We start from the raw sequence: 23,840 nt of genomic DNA, 5'->3' as shown, positions 1-23,840 counted from the left end.
GCTGAAACCACATATGCCATTAAAACATCGGTATAAAAATTAGTTTGGCATGCACTGCTACCAAGTGCCTTGGAATAAAAACTTATAATTTTGAAATGGAACAGGCAGGCGAGCTTTCTTTAAAATCCTCCAGGAGGGAATGGTCTTCCCTGGTCCTGGGAGCCCAATCCAGAGCACCCAAAAGCTTGGAATAAATCACTCCCACCCAGACATCACTCGGAAGGGAAGGGAAGGAGTGGTTCAGGCAGCAGAGGGTTCTTTTGTTCCCCAGGCCACTAAGGGACAACCCTCCCTTTTCCCCAAAGTAATGACCAAACTAGATGTGATCCTTCAAACAGCCCATCTTGGTCATGGAGAAGAGATTCACTTTAATTCCAGTAATTAATAGAATGTAAATAAAGAATTTGATATCTCCTTCCATTCATTCATTTATATCCCACTTTTCTCCTCAATGAAAACCCAAAGTGGCTTATGTAATTTTCCTTTCCTATATTTGTTAGGACTTGACAATTAGATCAGCAAAATCTACTTGACAGCTTGGCTGATGCAATCCTCCACCTTTCACCTAGTTTCAGGTGGGTGATGCAACCATGACTAAGCACATCTAGTGTGATTGCATCACTACTCCCTGATTGGTTGTATATCTGTATATATGTGCACAGAACAGTTAGCTCTGCCCGTGCTCTGGTTATCCAGTTGCTGTGCTGCACTCTGTCAGACTGTTTCGTGATTTTTGGAAAACAAAGGGAATACAAAACCCTTCTGTTCTTTGGAAGTGAACGCATGCCTGGGTTCCTACGTTTTCTTTTCCTTAACTGCTATACTTCTGCTTACCATGACCGCTGCCTGGGTGGATCTCTTCTCAGGTTATGCGAATGCCCAGCTCCAAAGTCGCTACTCGTGGAGTAACAGGAGGTGTACCTGCGTTAGCTGTGGCTGACTCCAGCTATTGCCACTGGCTTCCCACAATGTCCAGGGTTTGCTGTTTGAGAGGCTGAATGAGCATAACTATGGGCTTGGAGGCCAGAAGATGCAGAGCTATCTCATTCGTGAGGACCTCTGTAATGTTTATCCTCTACCCCTCCTGCGGCCCCTAGGGCAGTTGCCGAAGCGATGTGCAGATGAAAAAAGCACATGCGATCTATTGTGCTAGCTTAATAGAAACTCACAGTTGGTTTTATCTAGTGAGAAGCTGAGGCTACTGCAGCCAAAGGCGTGGGTGCCTTTACACAAAGCAGGCATCTATCCAAACGTGAGTCTGCAGGGGCAAAGGTCACCTCCTCTCACAAGAACAACTTGTACAATTTCTCAAAATAAGGCTGGGAGGATGCTGTGTTTGAGAAGCATCCCTGAAGCAGATGCTGTGAACTGTTTGCACAGCTTCGCTGGATCAAGGTTTACAGCTCTTGACAGACTCCTCACAAAGCTTCTATCGTGTTGCTTTTCTGGTCATTGGATAGCAGCTGGGACCAGTTCGAGGTGGCGTGCAGTCTTCCCAGAGCATCCACGGGGTCTGCGCTGACTTTGGATTATGTCACTGCCAAAGAGCTACCTGAACCACCAGAAGCAGAGAGACATACACAGCTTGAGAGCAACCGAAGCTGAGAAATCATCGCATGAGAGGGATTTCTCTGTCTGATTCTGCCATCCCTACTTCCCTGTACTGTGAAAAAAAATGTTTCTGTTCGCGGGAACTCCTGTAAGCTCATTTCCTTTTGCATGTGCCTGTACAAGCGCTAAAAGTGGCTCAGAGAAGAACAAGCCACCTTGGAAAGCGAGCGGGCTAACAGACCCAGGAATCATCAAGTATCTGCTTTTCTGGTAACAAGCGGACGGGAAGGGGCGTAAAGGACTCCGACTCACTATGGCTCATTGACTCTGCTTTGGTTCGGGGAGGCATATAGTGAATAAGGCAAGGCTGCTGACTGCCCACGTGCGCCAACCTGTCATTGACCACGTTTGTTTCGCTGATGGCACCACAGCAAAAGTGCAACTACAAGGATCAACATTTGTTCCTGCTCTAAATGGCTCTCTAAGTAATGTATATTGTGTTCCTTCATTTGAATTTTGTTTGTTAAGTGTTGTAAGATTGACAGCTGAGGGTTATGTGGTGGAATTTAGTGGGCAGACCTGTTCTATTAAGAAACAAGGGAGAGTCTGTGCCACGGGTATGCTGCAGAATAACCTTTACCAGCTAAATAACAAAGCTGTAGGGCCGTGGTGGTGAACCTTTGGCACTCCAGATGTTACGGACTACAATTCCCATCAGCCCCTGCCAGCATGGTCAATTCAGGGGCTGATGGGAATTGTAGTCCATAACATCTGGAGTGCCAAAGGTTCACCACCACTGCTGTAGGGCAAAGCATGGCTAATGTGGTTAACAAACCTATGCATGATGACTGTATTCATTATATGCACCGTGTGCTAGGACATGCCAGTTTCAAAGTGCTAGGAAACATGTCCAGGTTGTGTGGTTTGAAAGCCAAGCCCTGTGAAAACTGCCAGAGGTCACTTAAGTGATCCTGATATTAGTTAATGAAGCAGTCAGATTACTGGTTCCAGGTTCCATCCCTACTGTGGCATTTGCTTGCTAAAAAGTGTGGAAAGGCCTTTCGTTGAGATTTGGGGTTGGATCTAAATTTTACAGCAGCAGAATGGATCTTTCCAGCCTTCTCTCTCCCACTGCATTCATCTCCACAAAAGGCTGGGGACTCTCAGGAATGACTTGAGGGGTCTGTAGCTTGGAGAAGATTGGTGGAAACTATCAGGTTGGTTGGGATCCAATCCTTTGACAGTTGTGTCAATCCTTTGACAGTTGTGATCCTTTGACAGTTGTGATCAGCTAGATCACAGGTGTCAAACTCGCGGCCCTCCAGATGTTATGGACTACAGTTCACATCATCCCCTGCCAGCATCATGCTGGCAGGGGGTGATGGGAAATGTAGTCCATAACATCTGGAGGGCCGCGAGTTTGTATATACACACACAGGTCTTAAACTTAAGCAGCGACATTATATATGTGTGTGTGTGTATGTCACTGCTTATACCTAGCTTAAACTTTCACTACTTATACCTAGCTTAAACTTTCACAGCAGAGTTTATTTGCTGCCATTGATTTAATTGTTAATTAGCCAAATGTAAAGTGATGCACATGAAGACAAAAAATCCAAGCTCCACATACACACTACAGGGGTCAGTGCTATCAGTCACAGACCAGGAAAGGGATTTGGGCATCTTAGTTGATAGTTCCATGGGAATGTCAACTCAATGCATGGCAGCTGTGAAAAAGGCAAACTCTATGCTGGAGATCATTAGGAGAGGAGTTGATAATAAAACTGCAAAGATTGTCATGCCCTTATATAAAGCCGTGGTGCGACAGCACTTGGAGTACTGTGTTCAGTTCTGGTTCCCACATCTCAAAAAGGGTATCAAAGAGATAGAAAAAGTGCAGAGAAGGACAACGAGGATGATTGAAGGGTTGGAGAACCTTCCTTATGAGGAGAGGCTGCAGCATTTGGGACTCTTTAGTTTAGAGAGGAGACGTCTGAGCGGGGATATGATTGAAATTTATAAAATTATGCATGGGGTAGAAAATGTTAACAGAGAGACATTTTTCTCTCGTTCTCACAATACTAGAACCAGGGGACATACATTGAAAATGCTAATGGGAAGTGATAGGACTAATAAAAAGGGAAACATTTTTTCACACAATGTGTCATTGGTGTTTGGAATACGCTGCCACAGGAGGTGGTGATGGCCACTAACCTGGGTAGCTTTAAAGGAGGCTTGGACAGATTTAAGGAGGAGAAGTCGATCTTTGGCTACCAATCTTGATCCTCCTTGATCTGAGATTACAAGTGCCCTTAGCAGACCAGGTGCTTGGGAGCAGAAGCAGCAGAAGGCCATTGCTTTCACATTCTGCACGTGAGCTCCCAAAGGCACCTGGTGGGCCACTGCGAGTAGCAGAGTATTAGACTAGATGGACTCTGTCTGATCCAGCAGGCTCTCTCTTATGTTCTTACTTTATTCCTATTTTAATGCTCTAGCTATCATCATAGGAGATTTTTTAAATGTTAGGGATTTTTGATTGTTGATAGTATTTTCACATGTTGTAAGCCATCTTGAGATCCATCCAGCTAACAGATCTGGTTCAAATAAGACCAATATGGGCTGGATTTTATGACCTCCCCAATGCTACTGCGTCTACAAGAAATACTAAAAAAAATTTGGGGGTGGGGAGCTAAAGAATATGTTCTGGAGTTTGCATTGCAATGAGAAAAGCTGCATGTTATACAGGAGAATTTTGTATCCTTGTGATTCTTGTTGGTCTTGCAGTTCATTAGTTCTTGCTGTGACTGACAATCAGTGGAGAGCTTCAAGTATTCTGACTATTTTTGCAGAATGCATTACAAACTACACTGTATTGCAAACAACTGGAACTAAAAGATGATAGAGGAAATGTTTCCATATAAAGCACAACACTTCTATTCCCTTTCCTGTAGCACATATGCTTTATTTCCAGGCCATGCAGAGTGCATTTCCCAGATTAAAGAAACCTTGAACAGTTTAGAGAGCTCTTTTCCCCATGCACTTTGAAGTGTTCATTTTATGAGCAGCTAGTGGAGCATGCCGGGGAGTCTTATTGCTGCCTATGGCTTTCCACTTTGTCTAATTGTTGTGCAGTATTACCTACTAAGAAGTGATATATTGCAGTACTTAAGTTGCCTGCTCCTGCTGGCAGTTTAGAAAGACATTTTCCATCTGGCTTTGTTTTGTCTGGAAGCTCTGACGGACAAGCCCAGCTCACCTGAATTAGAATTAAACTAATGAACTTCTTTTCCACCATGCTCAGTTAATGTGTTTTATGTGTTGTTTTGAACATGCCCCTGAGAATGTGGATAAAAATATCTTCACAATGGGACCAGACAAGGATTGGGGCAATGTTAATGCAAAACTACAACATTCATGAACAACAATGGAAGGGCAGGTATAAACATTAAATAGTTTGTGCTGAGATCTCAACTCTTTCCCACAGCCATTTTACATTGCATAGACAATTAGACAACACTGGTTGCCTTAGCAATCCAAAATGGTTGCTAGGATCTTGCCTCATGAGATTTAAGTGGTAATCTACTACACTATGAATTACATCCTAGGGTATTAAAAGGCCTAATGAATTACATCCCAGGATATTAAAAGAACTGGCAAAATTAATCTCAAAACAACTTGCTATAATCTTTGAGAACTCCTGGAGAACAGGAGACATCTCAGTGGACTTGAGGGGAGTAATGTTATTCCCAAATTCAAAAAGGGGGAAAAAAGAGGACCCAAACTATTACTGTCCAGCCTGACATCAGTACCAGGAAAGATTCTGGAGCAGATCATTAAACAGATGGTCTGCCAGCACTTAGAAGGGAACAGTGTAATCACTAAAAGTCAATTCGCTCCCTGCTGTATACAAGAAGACAACCAATAAATGTTTTTGAAATTTATAATATAGTGTCTCAGTGCAATAAAAACAATAATCACCTATTATATATAAATTACAATAGAAGTCTGAACACAGGAAGAAAGGCACATCTCAATTCAAGACAACTTCTCTTGATATTCTAATATCATTTAAAACAAGACGCTGAAAGTCAAGTATAATTAGTCCAATTGCAAACAAGACTCTGGAAGCCAAGCACAAGCGGATCTCTATTGAGTTTCAGGACATCTGGGTTTCTCTGCAGTAACCAATCGGGGAGGCACGAATCTTCAATTAGATTTCAACTTCCTATGGTTGCTGGAGATTGCCCCCTGACTTCCAGTTCTGTTCCTGCCTCAGGGGAGAGCAGTTGAACATTGTGTTTGTTCTATACTTTTCTGTACTTCTAAAGATTGTTTTATCCGTGCTTGATTCGTGTCAGTTCTTGCTGCCTGCCAAGGGAGACGAATAGCAGTCTTCCTTTTAATTAGCCTACTGCAGCCTACTTCCACAGCGTCGCGGTTTAGGCACGGAGGCTTCCTTTACCCTCAGTCCTCCTTTAGCAAAATGAGCAGCAGTGGCATAGGAGGTAAGAGCTGGTGTATCTAATCTGGAGGAACCGGGTTTAATTCCCAGCTCTGCCGCCTGAGCTGTGGAGGCTTATCTGGGGAATTCAGATTAGCCTCCCACACACGCCAGCTGGGTGACCTTGGGCTAGTAACAGCTTCTCAGAGCTCTCTCAGCCCCACCCACCTCACAGGGTGTTTGAGGGGGGAAGGGCAAGGAGATTGTAAGCCCCTTTGAGTCTTCTACAGGAGAGAAAGGGGGGATATAAATCCAAACTCTTCTTCTTCTTCTAAACTGAGGACCTCAGATTCTCCTTTTAAATCTGTTTTCTCTGTGCTCTGTATACTGCTCTGACAAGATATTGTAACACAACCAAATTGTAACAAACCATGAGCCGTGCATGTAACTATTATATGTGTATATAATGTATATGTTTTCTTTCTCAATTTAAGTAAAGTTCTGCTTATGTTCATGAGCTACTGAAGTAAAACGGCTGGTCTTTTGAGAGATAACAATTCTAATTTAACATGCCACACAATCCACATTTCTGCTCACTATTTTGCTTGACAGAATTATATATACTAAATATACCTGGTGCCCTTCATAAAGATCATCTGAGGTGCTGAGCCATGCTGTGATACCTGGACAAGAAACAGAACCTAGGATGGCAGTAAAAAGATGTAGTTATGAAGCTGAAGTAGGCATGAATCTTATTCCTAGGATTACCAGGGACAGAGAGCAGGTTTGGCCTACAATTCAGTAGTGCTTCTGAGCATGTTGGTCTCTGTGTAGCCTCACCCTCATCAATATCATTTCTGTAGGGAATGCGTGTCCATTGCAGTAAGTTTCCATGCTAAGAGCACACAGAATCCATGATATGTAAGGAATACAAACCTTTATCTATACACCTGCCACCCATTAGTAGATGCATTGTCAATAACAGTAAATTATACGTTACTATTTATATGGAACTAGTGGGGCCAGGCCACGCGTTGCTGTGGCTTATTGTGGTGAAATGGGAAAGGAACAGTGGCAGCAAATCAATTGCAGAGGACAGCAGTACGTGTTCATGCAAACATGCAGCCTGATACTGTGCGATGTTAGTGATGTGTGTGCCCGCATTCCTTGGGGGGAATGGAAAGGCACCTCTCCCATACATCTAGGCTGGCTGGTCATGATCCTTTACCTGGGAGTAAGTTTGGTTGGTGGCAATGGGTGGCACTTCTGAGGAAACCCTCTGAGGGGCGCGACACAGCCATTCAAAGTATGTCATGGTTGCTGTACCAAGCTTACTGCTGAGTAATGCGTGCCTGGTTTTCTTAACTGTAACCGCAGTATTCAGGGAATCTAGGGTGCCTGGCCCCTCCCTCCCTCCCTTCCCTTGCATGTCACCCCTCACTCTCTTCCCTCCCTCACTTCGCTTCCCTTGCAAGCCACCCCTCCCCCTCCCTCCCTTCCCTTTCCCTCTGCTAGGGTGGGTGGGTCATATCAAGATGCTGGGCCCCCTGCCTCTCCTCCCTTGCATGCCACCCCTCACTCTCTCCCCTCTCACTTCTCTTCCCTTGCATGCCTCCCCCTTCCTCCCTTCCCTCTCCCTCCCTCTCTTCCCTTGCATGCCACCCCTCCCTCCCTCTCCCTCCCTTCCCTCTCCCTCATGTGTATGTGTGTGTATTTGTTTCACTTCCACTCAAGTTATTGCCTATGTACTGTTTTCACTGCTCATATCTGGCCGTCTGAGTGAACATTCTAAGCAGCACGAACATTCTAAGGGTGACAGTTACACACAGGCAGCTGCATGTCCTTTACTATGGAGCGCCAGGAAAAAGGCGTTTTACCTGGGCCAGGTGTGAAATTTCAGGTATGTGAACATCCAAAAACACTCTCACCTGGCTGATTATAGTGGCTGGGATTTTTCAGAGGAATTGGCCCAGCAGTTACTGAGTTATACTATTATCAACAAAAACACTGTTAGCTTTTTATATATATAGATATGGTATTTACAAGCCACCTCAGGCCAACTACCTAGAAAGAAAATATTTTCTAGTTTATCGCATATGTTTTGAGATATAAATCTATGTATAAATCTATGAAGGTTTTTTTTAAAAAAATAGAGATCTGGGTTGGTTTCTAATATAATGCTCATCACCTGGCTCTTCTTCTCTTCATGTCAACTGCTGATAGTGTGAACACTCTCAATGGCAAAGAATTGTATCTGAGTTGGTATAAGTGGACAGAATTTTATTTGTGTCCGGGAGCAGGGGTAGCCCCCACCCCCTCCCTGGTCTTGCGCCCCAGCCCACGGCTGGTGGGCGGTACCCCGGCAACGCAGGATGCCGCAGCGGGAGGGGGGACCCGTCGCCGTGTCGACGAGAGTCCTGACCGGCGCCCCGCTCTCCCCTTGGCTGGCATGACGGGCCGGCACCCCGATCTCCCCTCGGCCAGCGTGACGGGCAGGGGCTCCAGCTGCAGGGAAAGGCGCATTGTTTCTTTGACGCAGGAACGAGGCGCCAAGGAGTCCCATTGCCGCGGCAGCCGGGGAAGGGGCGAGCCAGGCAGGCAGGACCAGCTGAGCCCTGTTGGGCTGAGTACCAGAGGCAGAAGGGAATGCGGGGGAGCAGGGGCGGGGTTTTCAACCCCCCGGCAGGCAAGGGAGGGGATAAAAGAGGAGAAGCCCGGCAAGGTGGGGGGGAGAGGACGAGAAGGAGGGAAGGAGGGAGAGCGTGTGTGTGAGGGAGGAAAGAGAAGAGGACATAGAAAGACAGGGAGAAGGATGACGGTGGGGAAGTCTTAGGCGAGGAGAGGAGAAGAGAAGAGAAGAGAGGAGGGGTAAAGGTCCTGGAGAGGAGGGAAGGCAGTGGACTGTCAGAGGGGGCAGGAACTGAGGGAGAGGGAGAAGTTGCCAGCCCAGGGGCTAGCAGGGAGGCTTTCCTGCTCTCCCTCCCTAACGTTCTGCAAACTCTAGGTCAGCTGTGGGCAGCCGGAACATCCTGTGGCTAAAGCGGCTGATCCACTTAGTCCACTCCCCGAAGAACGGGAGTGAGGCCAGAAGTTCCAGCATCCGGGCAGGGGAAGGTGGGTTCACAACAGGGGTCCCGACGGGGACCCCGCTCCAGGCGCAGGACAATTTGTTACATTTTACCTATCCTTTGTTGGAGTAATCAGATGATAGTCACTAAAGAGAATGTTTGTCCTAATACTGCTGCAACATTTAATTTTATTTCTAACCTGGCTGAAACCAGATGTCCTAGAACAGGAAGCAGTGCACTAAAAACATATCTGGCATTCAAACAAAACAAATCTATAGGAACCCCCCCTTTCCATAATTTCATGGTTTAAATTCTGCCACATTCAGCCCCTATAGAAAGGTATTTCAGGCTTTCTGGGAGATACAAAACTTTTAGGGAATAAGGTGCCACAATTTACCATTAGATGATTAATTTCTATAAATCTGTGTTGAGCTTAGTTTCTGCCCATTTTACAGTGCAGTCCTAAAGAGTTACACCTCTCTTGGCCCATCACTTTCCATGTTCTTTGAAAATTGTACCTCTACCTAAGATTGCACTGTAAGTTTTTGAAATCTGTACAAAATGTTCAGATTTGAATCCTGCGGAGTACATAAAACTATTCTGTTTGGCTCATGATTCTCCCTCCCCCACCCTTTTGAGAGTTGAGCTCCTTCCTGGTTCTTGTCTTGCGATTGTGGGGTGGGCTGGGAGAAAATGGAACCTGAGAGCCTAGCTTGTTAATGCTGTTATCTCTGTGCTACTTTCCTTTGGCTTTTAGATTTGCACCTAGACTTTGTCTTTGCTTTGGTCTTGAAGCCTTTGCACAGCCTGATAATGCTTTTGGTGATTCCACATCACTGGGATGGGAAGGGAGGGGCTAGAGGGGTGTTTGGGGAAAGAGATATTACCCAAAGAATGTGTAGTAAAACTCAGTTCCAGCAAAGAATTTGTTTGCATGCTGTTCACAGTTTCAATAAACCGATTTCTGAACCCAAGAGTCTGGTTATTGGGAGAGGTCAACAGATCTTGTCTGCGACTAGGGAGGAAGCCAACTACACTTCTCTTGTTGGAGCATTCCAGAGCCCAGGCTTTGTACTGGTATGAAGCATAGACAGCTTAGCCATAGTGTTTAACAAGGCAGAGCTACAACACAGTTTGCTGCCTCTGGAGAGGTTTTCAGGTGGTGGTGCGATTTTCCAGGTGATCGTTCTGATGCTGAACTGTGCAGAGGGAGGGTGCTATTCCATTATTGAATATTTTTAGAGACTTTGAAGAAAACTGATTACCTGTATTTGTTCCAGAAGATTCCAAAGCCAGTCCTAGTTACTGAAATCCAACCTATCCAAGCTGCCAAAGAAGAGTAAAACACATAGATGTTCATTCCTGGAAGGGGTTTGTGTGTTTCTTTCTGTTTACAAATTAAGGTTTCAAACAGCAGGTTGTACGAAATTAGTAATGAGACAACATTGGCTATGTTTCCAATTATATTTCATCATAGTATATCTCCTAGTGTACCCTTCCCATATTGCTATAAGTCTGGGTAGAATTATTATTTTTATTCCTTTATCTTGTTTTTTGCTGTTAAGTCACAGTTAATTTAGGGCGACCCTGTACGGTTTTCAAGGCAAGGGAGGTTTGGAAGTGGTTTGCCATTGCCTGCTCCTATGTCAGTGGTGGCGAACCTTTGGCACTCCAGATGTTATGGACTACAATTCCCATCAGCCCCTACAATTGGCCATGCTGGCAGGGGCTGATGGGAATTGTAGTCCATAACATCTGGAGTGCCAAAGGTTCGCCACCACTGTCCTAATCCAACTCCTGAACCACCTCACCACGCTGACTCTCAACTGCACCCATACCATTGCTTGTAAAGAGATTACTAGGCAGAATAGACATTTTAAGGAAAAGACATGCCTCAATGAAGCATCAGGCCTGTGGGGGTGTGAAGAAATGGCTCATCCCTCCCCTTCTACCACTCTTCAAGCAGGTATCATAGATTTGGAGGACTTAAAAATTCCAGAGGGACATCAGGAAGAGCTATCTGACCTAGGGGGGAAAGAGATTGACCCTGAGAGAGGATCATGGGGCCTGGGATGGGGCATGAGAATTGATAAAACTGCTGGGAGCAGAGCAGTGAGGTCTCTTTTCTGCTGGGTCTCCGAAGGGAGCAGAGCTCTTGCCTGGGCTTTGGAGAGAGCAACCATTTTTGGACCATGTGCTCAACGAGAGAGCTGGCTCGGCCTTCCAGGTAATGGGAACTCTGTGAGAATTGTAACATCCTAAGCTTAAGAGCGTCCCCTATATTAACAACTGCTAGGGTGAGTTTAGAGAGAGGGATAGAGGACTTGCATTTATATCTCATTTCTTTTGGAAACCTTGCTCAGTCTGGTGCAATGCTAAAACATACTTGTAACCATTTTATTTTCAATAAATACTTTTGAACCTTAGATGTGGGGAACAGTTCAGAATAGGAGGGCAACAGGAGGAGGGCTGGCAGTTGGCCAAGCGCTACTCCTATGGGGCCTCTAATCTGCCCTGTGGAACCCAAGAAAGGGGAAACAGGGGAAACCAACTCTGGGCTTCAGAGCTGGAAAAGGAGGCTGGGGAGCCCTGCCCCTGCCCAGAGAGCAGTTCCTCAAATGATCAGGTGGTGGCAGCAGTTTACCCAGAGAGAGAAAGCAAGCCCTTTCCAGGAAAAGGTGTGAACCCCTGGTAGAGGCTTGGGGTGGCCTGCAGGGCCCGTTCCACCACAGGGGGTATAATCAAAACCTCATTTTTTGGAATATCAAGAAGATATTTAGTGCCTCTGTGGCGAAACAGGCTTGCCTTTGGCTGGCAGGCCCTATTTTGCACTCTGCACTCTCGCAGGGGTTACCAACTTTCCCTGGGGAGGACTAGCTCTGGGTATTCCGCTGCCACCACCTGATCAGGAGGACTGCCCACTGGGGAAAATCAGCTTCCTTTCCAACCGCAAGGCCCCTGCCTCAGTTTCCCCCTTGGTTCCGCTCTCCTGGGTTCCACAGGAGGTCCTTGAGGAAAAGCTGCTCAGCCTTCCTTTACCTCCTGTTTAAATAGCATGTCCAAGACAGTGGGGCATACGTGGTACAGAGAACTGTCCTCCACATCTAAGGTTTTAAAAAGTATTTATTAAAAGTAAAATAGTCACAAGCATCTTTTAGCACCGCACCAAATGAAGCAAGAGTTTACAAAACAAAGGAGCTAAAACGCAAATCCCCTTCCCCTGTCACTAATACATTCCCTGGCTAGTAGATGGTGAAAAGCAGGGTAGGTCTTTAAAGCTTAAAATGTTGCAATTTGCAAAGAGCTCACATTACCTGGTTGAACACATGGTCCAGAAAATGGCTGCTGCCTTCCACAGCTAAGCATGAGGCTTGCACTCCAGCAGAAGGAAGAAGAGAAGAGAGCCTCGCCCCTTCATTCCAGCAATTTATCAGATCCCAGACCCCACCCTCCTTTGACTAGTTCAGGCTGGGTCAAGATATCATTTCCCCCTAGATCAGGTAGTGCATTTCCTGATGTTTCTTGAATTTCCAAGTCCCCAAGTCTATAATACCTGATGGAGGAGGGGTGAAAGAAAAAGAAATGAGGTGTAATGAACTGGCAAGTTTAGGCAAAGTAAATCCATTTCTCCTCAGTCTTCTCTTTTTTTTATTGTACTGGCAGTCATAGTCGAATACAGGCGATGCGAGTTCTAAAAGACTCAGAACTTTGATAGTAGCTTTAGTACAGTAGCGAACCCCTTTCCTGCCACAGAATAATCAACAATGCATAGTTTTACACAGTCGAGCTGAGATAAGATAAAAGCAGATCAGGCAGAGCCAGGACCGACAGGCGGGGGAAAAAATCCAAGGACAGAACACACACCAACATCATCCTGACAGGGGGAGCCATTCCTCCACATCCTCCATCTGTTTCCAGTCAAGACTCTGGCCGGTCTGAATGCCACCAAAAATCCATAATTGCTTCAGTTGTTAATAGTAACCTTCAGTGAAGTGCCCACTTTGACACTCCATGCAAGTCTTCTCTCTGTTGCCTCCTTTTGTTTGTTTCTTTCCATTCTCTTCAAGGCCCTCCGTGTTAGGCAGAATGCCAGCAACAGAGAGAAATTACAAAGAGCTCCCTACATCTGATTTCAACCTATTGCGGTACAGGATGTGTGGGCCATCTGAGTAATACCAGCTCTCAGAGGTGGGAGGAGAGGGTGAGATATATTTTTCAGCTTTCAATAATTCATGTGAAGAAGCCATCCGGTCTCCTTACCACACAAGGCAAGCTGTCAAGAAGGTGAAAGCAGATTACTAGCAATGTGCTTCCCTTCCCCCCACAACTTCCTGTGTTTAGTGAAATAAGTTCTTCATGCATCTCAGACTTAAGCATCTCAGGCTTAATTTGAGCTCATATTGCTGTTCAAAATTGAAAGCCTCTGGAAATATTTCCATGGATCATACATCACATCCACAGTCTTACTCAAAGGAACCTGCTTCGCAAGCTGAAGGAATCAATCTCATATCCTTTTTTCATGTAGCCCCTCCACCCCCTTATACAATTACAGGTTGACCCAAGGGGGAGAGGATTGATTGATTGATTGATTGATTGATTGATTGATTGATTATTAAACTTATATACCGTTCTCCCCCGTAGAGATTTAGATACTGGCTCTTGCGTGCATTCACATTGTACAGCTTGGCCATAATGGTGTGCAACCTAGGATTGAGCTCCGCCCCCACCATGGATGCTTGCTGGGTGGCTTTGGGTTGGTCACAGACTCTCTCAGCCTAGCTTACTTTACACAGCTGTTGACATGAGGATAAAATGGAGGCAAAGAGAACAATGTTGTAAACTACTTGGGGAAAAGTGAGTATAAATCTCAAACACTTCCATGGGGAAAAGTGAGTATAAATCTCTAACACTGGTGCATCCTAAGACTATTAGAATTACTGTTATAGTCACTAGAAATACAGATACTACTAGAGAACTAGTTGCAGAATGTTTGTCTGAAATATAGGGGGCTGCCCCAGTTTCCCCCAGTTGGCCTTTCCTTTTTTCACCGAATACCTGGACTTGGATGAATTGTTAGACTGCTAACCATCAGCTGAAACAGAAGTTGTGATCCTTTCTAAAGACAGGGGTCTGTTGCTGCAGGTGGCTAGTAGGCTCCTATAGGAGAATTTGGTACTCAGATAGCTACGACTGACAATTTCCATCAGCCCCTGCCAGCATGGCCAATTGGCTGATGGGAATTGTAGTCCGTAACATCTGGAGTGCCAAAGGTTCACCACCACTGCCCTATGGTATGCCTCCAGACCTAGGCAAAGGAGTCAGGCAGCCCAATCCGGAGCTGCCGGCAGGACACAGCACTCCCTAAATCTTCTGGTCTTCTTTTCTTTTCTTCTTTTCCTATTTCTAAAACCAGCTTTAAGCATCACATTTCCGTGGATAATCTACAGCTGCACACACTGCTTCAAGATCTTCCGCTCCATTATCCAATAGTAGCTCTTATCCTTTTTTGCTGTTTTCATTTGGCTTTCTTTTCATTTCCTGAAATTAACCTATCTACTATGGAACTTCTTTCTTCATTTTCCTTGCTTTGCAATTCTCCTACAATCATTTCCTACCCTGAGGTGGATAACCTTAGCAAAGTGTCTGATTCTCCACTCTTTTTTTATTTCTTCATTCATGATATAGTACTATTAGGACTCTGATAACTTTTGAACACTTATAAATCTTGGAACTCTTTGACTTCTCTTCCACTAAGATTTTGGTTAATGCTCTGATCTTCTCTTTTTGTTGGTTACTGCAATGGACTTCTTTCTGATTTCTCCGGTCCATCCGCTGACATGTATTTTACATTCTGTCTTTGTCTTGTCTACTCTCCTCCCCTCTCGCAATATCTCACTTTTGTTTACTCAGTCCCCACTGACTTCACATGAACACACTGACTGTACATTAACTGATTAACTGTACATAAATTTGTCATAAACACACTTGATATGTTTATTTTATTTTATTTTATTCAGTTTATGGGCCACCTCCCAGGCTCAGGGCAGCTTCCACTGTTAGACACTAACAATAAAATCAATTCAACACTCTCATCGAAGACCTGGTGTCTTTAATCACCAATAGAGTTATTAACAGTTAAATTCTGCCCTATAAAAGGATCATTCATGCTGGGCATTGAAGAGAATGGGGCAGGGGAAAGGAGACAGGAGGAAAGGGGAGAGGGAACCCGCTGAGATGGCTGCCGTTGCAGCCTCAATCATAAACCGGGGGGGGGGGGCAGCTCCACAGGGCCCAGGTCCAGCCATTTGGATGTCTATGTTAACGAAAACATGGATGACATTTTTCAAGGTCCTGATTTCTGAGCTGATTTTGCAGGTTGCTGAATATTATTTAATCAGTCCAATGGTGCTTCTAATCCAAAGGCTTTTAATGATCCCTCTTATGGTCACCAGGGTTCTTTCTAGTTCTGCTACTTGAGGTCCTTTAACAACAGATACCAGAAATTGAACGTGAGACCCAGATCTTTTAACAAGGGAGGCCCCTGAGCTCCTTTCAGCATCAGTTAAACCAGCGGAGACTTGCGGGCGAAGCCTGTACTCTGACAGAGTCCTCTCCTCTCCCACAGTGTGGATTTGTTTTGTCAACTAACTGAGATCCCTTTTCAACATAAAGCATACACAAAGTTTTAACTTTATTTTTTTGCTTTCCTTTTTAGATATTTTATTGATCACCGCACGGAAGAAGATAGATATTTCACCATTGATGCCAACACTGGAACCATCAAGACTGCCAAGGTTTTTGACAGGGAAGAAATCTCGTGGTACAATATCACAGTCACTGCTTCTGAAATTGGTAGGCAGTCGCAAGATTAAGAGTCCATACCTTCTTACAGGCCAAGGAAATGATCTCTTGGGGAACCATTTTTGTTTCTCTTTTTGAGATGGAGCCATTTCTTTAACATTGACAGTTGAATTCAAGAAGAGTTTGGAGCATGTCTGTTGTGATGGTCAGGTTGTCTGAAAGAACCTGAGGACAGAGGCATACCAAGAGAAAATGGTGCCCAGGGCAACACCTGCTCAAGCGCCCCCGTGCCCCACTTACAGCAGCCATCTCCTTCAGCCAGTGAAGGAGGGCTGCAGTGGTCCTGGCAAGGCCCCAGGGGAGGCGTCCCAGCTGTTGCCAGCCCCTGCAGCTCCTCTCCCCCCCACCCCTGAACAAGGCCTGGGCCGCATTGGGGTAGGGTGCTGCCCATTGACCAGGGCTGGACCAGCATCCAAGGGGCCAGCAGCCATGTTGCAGCTGTGGGGGCCAGTGACAGCTGGGGTACCTCCCCCAGGGCCTTGCATGGCTGAGCAGTACCACTGCACTGGGCCAAGTAATTGTGGGTGTAAAGCCTGGCAGGGGCAGCAAGTGCACGCCCGGCACAGGGGGCCAAGGTACCGCCACCCCCACTGGCCTCCATGCACCTTCACGGCCACAGCCCTGCTTGTCATTGAGGCACCATTCCTCCTCTCCACCAGAGGGGTGTGCGGGGTGATTTTGCACCCTGCCTCCACGTGATGCAATGGGTAGTATCCAGGGACATGGGATATCCCATGGGCGGTACGCCCCTGCTGGAGGTGTACAGTTGCTGCTGGAAGGAGAAGCATTCCTTCTTCACTTCCCCGTGGCAAAACTAATGCAAAATGTGTGGTATACACTCTTGTTGAATTTCAATTTCTGTACCCCCACAAGGGACATATTTATTTATTTGATTATTAGACTGCAGCCCCCTCCTCATTTACAGAGTGGTGGGCTGGTGTGAGATTTCATGGCTTTTCTCTCTGGAATTATAGGTGTATGTATGTATGCATATTTTATGGGTTTTCCCACACAGAATGACCATCTGGCCCTCCATTTAACTAGGGAGTGGCGGATTCTGATACCCATGGTGTCATCTTCTCAGGCAAGGAATTGCTGAGAGGAAATGGGTGGACCATTGTGGAGAAAAGTCCTTCAAATATTTCTGAAAGATTTAATCAAAACAGGCCTGTAGTGATCACATGTTGTGTTTTGTCAGGAGGCATCTCCCCCCACTCTCGGCTGCCCTTCTACCTCCCGTGCCCATGATACATTTGCTGTCACACCCCTCATTAACAGCAACAGCAGATCTTGAAACTCAGAATTCACAATACAAAGGAAAGAGTAATACTTAGCACAATAAGATGCCCGTGGGCACCATGACGACTGTTTGCACCTTCCTTGGTGTTTACTGTTTTTCCTGTTCCTAAAACTGTTTTTAGAAACACCTCCGTTTCAGCATATGGAGCGTCCCTGCATAACTATGTGGACTTGCAAGAAAATATTTTTAAACAATGTGTTCATTTTGACAGATAGTCTCTTAAACAAAGCATCTGCCCAAAATACTGAAGAGCAAGTATTATGTGGGGCCTCATTCCCTGGCATTTTGTGGTGGGCTCTGCCTATTGCAGTAACCATTTTGTAGTTGTGTTCGCCTTCTGTGGCAGCCATTTTGGCACCTTGTGTCAAAATTCCAAAGGTGCCTGCAGGCACAAATGGTTGGGGACCCCTGATTTAGCATTTTTATGATGCCTTTCATAATGCTCTTCACATCCTGGCATTCTGCAGAACTATATTATTACATAAGTCAATATTATTAGCCTGTTACTGCAGCTGAGGCAGTTATAGTTCAGACACAAAGTTGAGGTGAAATCTGAACCATGGACTTCTTAGCTTCCTTCACCATCGTATTGTAGCCCTTGACCCCAATATTGCAGCAGCTCATAGAGACGGCCTTTATTACCAGGAGGAGGATGACATTTGAGTGCATCTTTACTAAAGATTAAGACCCGTGTACTATTTTTGGAGACTTCTGCTAATAACCTGTGGAATTAAATGTCAAAAGCTTCTTAAAATTTTTATAAGGCCACTTAGCAATCAGAATAATTAAGGTGGAGACATGGGAAATAAATTGTCTGAGATCTACTTTGTCCCATCAATAATTTAGAATTGGAGTGTGTTTCCCCCTCTTGCCTACATTTTCCTACACATAAATATTACTTTCACTCTGTTGGCTGTTCCATGAAATGGGCTGAGGAAGGAGTGGGGCGTGGATCATGGGGTGAGGTCTATTTAACCTGTAAAGAGCAAAATGAAGGAATGTAATTAACATGAAGTTTCCTCGGACTCTGCTACATGTGCTTTGAAATGACAACATTTATTTTAATCCTGGGCTGAAAATCTTTGTCGACTGTTCTGTTCAGCAAATGTAGGAGGCAGTTTGTGGTAGTAGAATGTTGGGCTTGGGTGTGAGAAACTGGGAGTGAAAAATAAATATTACATTGGAGCCCTTTTCACTGGTTACATACTAGCACATATATGGGGAGAATGTGCTACATGCAATCTTCCCAAGACACCAGATCATCATTTTGTCTGAAAGGGTCAATGGTTGTATTCTTCATTTGAGCTCAAGGACATCTGGGTAGTTCACCAGCAATCCATCAGGGAGGCAGGAATCTTAATTAGGACTTTTGCTTCACTGGTTTGTTTCCTGCCTCTAGGGAGAGGCCTGTCCTGCTTCTTCTTTACTCTAAAGCCTACCGCTAATTCTAATTTTCTTCTACTGCCTGAGCTGGGAAACAGTGTCCCTGCCCCTTGTTGCATGGAGCATATAAATGGCTCCCAGTGCCTTTGCACTGACTACCAGCGTTCCTCATTGCCTTCTTCATTCCTTCAGCAAGCATCTCTGGGAGTGAGATGCCAGACCAAGGATCGCTTTCTGTCCTCCAAGGAGGACAGCAGAGCCCCCAAGCTCTCGCAGTCTGGTAGGACGGACATTCACCATGAGAGGTCTGTCCAATCCCCGTTTCCCGCCATGGAGGTCCAACGCAGCCCGAGCCCAGTAATGTTGATTAAGCCCTGCTTTTTCCTTAGAATATCCCTACCACTGCCCATTTATGAATGGGGCACAGTTATGCTCATGATACATTTACACCATCAGGAGTATGCCAGTCAACCTTCAAACATATCAGTCTATCACCAACTTACACCTGTGTGGGGATTAGTTGGATCCTCAGGAGTTCACTGCAATTCCCACACAGCAAGACATCTAGGTACTGACAGGCATGGTCCTGACATTCACAACCTGGATTTCAGTTTACACTCAGGGGTGCTATGAGAATTCTGCATACCAGTCTGCTGGGGAAGAAGAAGAAGAGTTTGGATTTATATCCCCCCTTTCTCTCCTGCAGGAGACTCAAAGGGGCTTACAAGCTCCTTGCCCTTCCCCCCTCACAACAAACACACTGTGAGGTAGGTGGGGCTGAGAGAGCTCTGTAGAGCTGTGACCAGCCCAAGGTCACCCAGCTGGCGTGTGTGGGAGTGCACAGGCTAATCTGAATTCCCCAGATAAGCCTCCACAGCTCAGGTGGCAGAGCTGGGAATCAAACCCGGTTCCTCCAGATTAGATACATGAGCTCTTAACCTCCTACGCCACTGCTGATCCCTGGGAGAGGATGACGCAGCCAAAGTTAAGCACTTTTCAATCCCATTATTCTTAGAGAGAGAGATTTAAGGGTATGTTTCTCCCCCCACCCCCCACCCACCCAAAAAATCAACCATTTCCCTTTGGCCAGATCTTGCCTTCTGTCATAACAAAAAAATATTTTATGAAAACCTTTGCTCTGTCCTGCCCTCTCGCATAAAAATGAGAGAGTGCAGACGAGAATCAGGAAATCAGATCTGTTCTCGGTCAAGGTGTCGGCGCAGCAGTTAAAGCCTGGACGGGCATGCTTTTGTCACCTTTTATTTCTCTAAAGCAATCTGCCATATGTGGCACCATCTGGAATGCTCTGATAGCCTCTGCTTGGAAGTCATTTGCAGTCGCCATGCAACTCAGGGGCTGCCATGCTGAAGATCGGCAGGAGGCTCAGCAAGAGCTGGTCTGCTGATCTTCCTGGTTTGCAATCTTTGGGCCGTTTTGAAAAGAAAAAAGGACCTTTCCTGTGTTTGATTCCATTTCAACATAGTGGAAGAGGCTCATATGGATCAACAAGAAAGAGGCTTTCTGTCCAGAGGTGCTTTTGACTGTGAATGTAGCAGCAGAGTCATTCCCACTTCCTCACAATCTCATCTCTATCAAGCTGTGGTTCAGGCCTCGAGTATAGTTGGAGATCTCATACTACAACAGGTCTACAGCTGCTCAGTGCCTGCATGTGTTAGATCCCTGGAGCTTGGTCTAACAATCAGACTCTGGTGTATTGATCAGTAGCCATTATTATGGAAACACAAGCCCGGTACACCGAGTCAAAGCCAGTTCTGATGAACATGGCTTCTGGTTACACATTTATCCCCACAATACCCCCCCTCCCATATTCTCAGAGCAAAACATCTGGCAGTGGATAAATCCGCTTGTACCAGGCACCAAGGTTAGCTGGATCAGACCAGAGTCCATCTAGTCCAGCTCTCTGCTACTCGCAGTGCAGGTGCCTTTGGGAGCTCATGTGCAGGATGTGAAAGCAATGGCCTTCTGCGGCTGTTGCTCCCGAGCACCTGGTCTGCTAAGGCATTTGCAATCTCAGATCAAAGAGGATCAAGATTGGTAGCCATAAATCGACTTCTCCTCCATAAATCTGTCCAAGCCCCTCCTGTGGCAGCATATTCGAAACACCAATCACACATTGCGCCCCACCTACCTCACAGGGTGTTTGTTGTGAGGGGAGAAGGGCAAGGAGATTGTAAGCCCCTTTGAGTCTCCTGCAGGAGAGAAAGGGGGGATATAAATCCAAACTCTTCTTCTTCTTCTTCTTTTATTAGTCCTAATTCTTCCCCCCAGCATTTTCAATGGATGCCCCCTGGTTCCAGTAGTGTGAGAAAGAGAGAAAAAATTCTCTCTGTCAACATTTTCTACCCCATGCATAATTTTATAGACTTCAATCATATCCCCCCTCAGACGTCTCCTCTCCAAACTAAAGAGCCCCAAACGCTGCAGCCTCTCCTCATAGGGAAGGTGCTCCAGTCCCTCAATCATCCTTGTTGCCCTTCTCTGCACTTTTTCTATCTCCTCTATATCCTTTTTGAGATGCAGCGATCAGAACTGGACACAGTACTCCAAGTACGGTCGCACCACGGCTTTATATAAGGGCATGACAATCTTTGCAGTTTTATTATCAGTTCCTTTCCTAATGATCCCCAGCATAAACCCTGACATTCCACTCCCCCTAAGATGCATTCCCTCGGATGCTGAGGATAGGCTTTGTGAAAGGCTCTAATTAATTGGGGGGGGGGGCTTCACATCAGTTGCATTCACCAACACATCATCATCTGATGGAAAATGAGCCCAAGAGATCAAATATTGGAGGCAGCCCCTATAAACACGAGAATCAGTGGTAGTAGTCAAAGGGCTGACAAATAAGCAAGATCTTTTGGGAACTCTGTGCGTACTGTCCTAGAGAACACAGACACATATTGCTATTATTGCTTGTGCAATTTCCTATCTCCTTTCGTCTCTTGCGGGAAAATATACTTTTCCTCCTTGAATTCCCTGAACTTTAGTCACTGTTGTATTGCCGAAGCTAAGCAGGTTAAACCCTGAAACTGTCTAGACAGGGAGCTCTGTGGGACTCAAGTCACAAGACCTTCTATGGTGTTTTGGGGGATATGCAGGCTAGAAGTAGAACAAACCAACAATGTCTGGTAGGAAAGAGATTTGTATGTGGAAACTACCTGTGTTATGACTGGCTGACGCTGTTTTGCAAATTCTCTAGGCATAACTGTTCATTTCTCTGTGAATGACAGCAATCTCTGTTAATTTCTTATTAGGCAGCTAGCAGTGCTACATAAAGCTTTTTCAGTGAGGCTCTGGCCTGGGACAGAAAATGCCAGGCTGGTGGTTCAGAGGCTAGGAGGAGTCTGTAGACTCATAGAATCATAGAGTTGGAAGAGACCACAAGGACCATCATGTCCAACCCCCTGCCATGCAGGAAGACACAATCAAAGCACTCCTGACATATGATCATCCAGCCTCTGTTTAAAAACCTCCGAAGAAGGAGAGTCCTCCAGCCCTTACTGTCAAGAAGTTCTTTCTAATGTTTAGGTGGAATCTCTTTTCTCATAGTTTGAATCTATTACTCCATGTCCTAGTCTCTGGAGCAACAGAAAACGAGCTTGCTCCCTCTTCAACAAGACATCCCTTCATATACTTAAACTTGGCTATCATGTCACCCCTTAACCTTCTCTTCTCTAGACTAAACATATCCAGCTCCCTAAGTCACTCCTCCAAGGACGGGGATTCCAGAACTTTTACCATTTTGGTCGCCCTCCTCTGGACCTGTTCCAGCTTCTCAATATCCTTCTTGAATTGTGGTGCCCAGAACTGGACATAGTATTACAGGTGAGGTCTGACCAATGCAGAATAGAGTGGTACTTTGATCTAGACACTATACTTCTATTTAGTGCTGTGCAGGCAGCTATTGGAGCCCATGGAAACAATCTGGGTTGCTTTTGTGCTTTCGCACAGAGATGTTTTGTAAGGAACCTCAAAGGACTCGAAACAAAGGAACTGAGTTCAGTACGTTTATTTCATAAACTTCGACGATCGCATTACACGGGATGCGGATTCTGACTTTCCCGGGCTTCAGGTGTCGCTTTTACGGAACCTTCAGCCACCTCCCCCAAACGTCCCAGCAGGTTTCCCACGGCAGAGCAGAAACAAACTTCAAACACACAAGATAGCCACAGCAAGGTTAAGGCCCCAACCACCCCGGGCACGAAGCCCGGAACGAGGAATGCGTCAAGGCCAGGCAGAAAGAGGAGAAACTAACCCCCACCCTTACACTCCGCCTCCTCCACGAAAGCCCCCTCCCCCCGGGTTTAAGAGGGAAAGCCTTATGAAAAGCCGCAATCAATGGGGGGGGGGGGCGTCAATATTTTCAACATACACCCATTGATTATGTCCTGAGGAATATCCCACCCAGGATACCAAATGGGCCATTGCTAGACGCTTAGCGTAGAGTACTTGAGAATCCAGAATAGCGTCGATTTCGTAGTGCTTGTGGCCATCAACGATCACCAGCGGGGGAATCTCCATTGGGTCGTGCCAAGCATCTGAATCTGGAGCCCACTTGAGTAAACTAGACTGAAATACAGGGTGAATATTACTAAGAGAATTAGGCAACTCTAACCGGGCTGTCACATCGTTGATCACCTGGGTGATCCTAAACAGGCCTATAAATTTCTTGCCTAGTTTAGAATATTTATGCACATCTCTGAGGTTTTTGGTGGACAAATAAACCCAAGCCACCACTTGCAGAGGAAAATCCATTCTATGTTTGTCCGCTTGTCTCTTTTGGGCCTCCCTGGCGCTTCAAGAGAAAGCGAGGAAGAGACGGATCCTCCAGCCTTCAGCTAGAGACCGGATCCAGTCACCAAAGTCAGGGGGTTGAAGCGCCTGGATCCGGGGAGCTGGGGTAACGGGGAAACTTGAACGCACCCGGAGACCACTTCAAAATGGAGTTTTTATTGGTGCTGCTATGAACCGCGTTGTTGTAGGCAAGTAATATTCGCCGCATGGGAAGAAGCTCCGTCCAGTTATCCCATTGATGATAGTTGGTGTAGCAACGTGGGTACTGCTCAAGCGTTCTGTTGGTCCGGTTCGGTCTAGCCGTCACTTTGCTTGCGTGAGTATCGGGCCGCCACAGCCGAGACCGTTCCCAACAACTCCAGGAATAAGCTTGGTCCAGAACTTAGGATATATAAACTGTGGGCCCCTATCGGAAATCACT

General features: G+C 45.9%; 1 protein-coding gene across 4 annotated transcripts in view; it reads left to right on the top strand.

Moving 5' to 3' along the window:
• Positions 1-23,840, top strand: part of CDH18 (cadherin 18) — an 883,209-nt gene that overhangs the window by 805,561 nt on the left and 53,808 nt on the right. For all 4 annotated transcript variants that reach the window (XM_048508491.1, XM_048508490.1, XM_048508492.1 and 1 more), the window contains one exon: positions 15,776-15,912. In XM_048508491.1, the coding sequence (XP_048364448.1) occupies positions 15,776-15,912 (137 nt within the window). The remainder of the gene's footprint in view (positions 1-15,775; positions 15,913-23,840) is intronic.

Source organism: Sphaerodactylus townsendi, linkage group LG09 (assembly GCF_021028975.2).
Source record: "Sphaerodactylus townsendi isolate TG3544 linkage group LG09, MPM_Stown_v2.3, whole genome shotgun sequence".
NCBI classification, from domain to species: Eukaryota; Metazoa; Chordata; class Lepidosauria; order Squamata; family Sphaerodactylidae; genus Sphaerodactylus; species Sphaerodactylus townsendi.
Note: the sequence above shows the minus strand (reverse complement) of the source record. Positions and strands in the feature narration are given on the sequence as shown.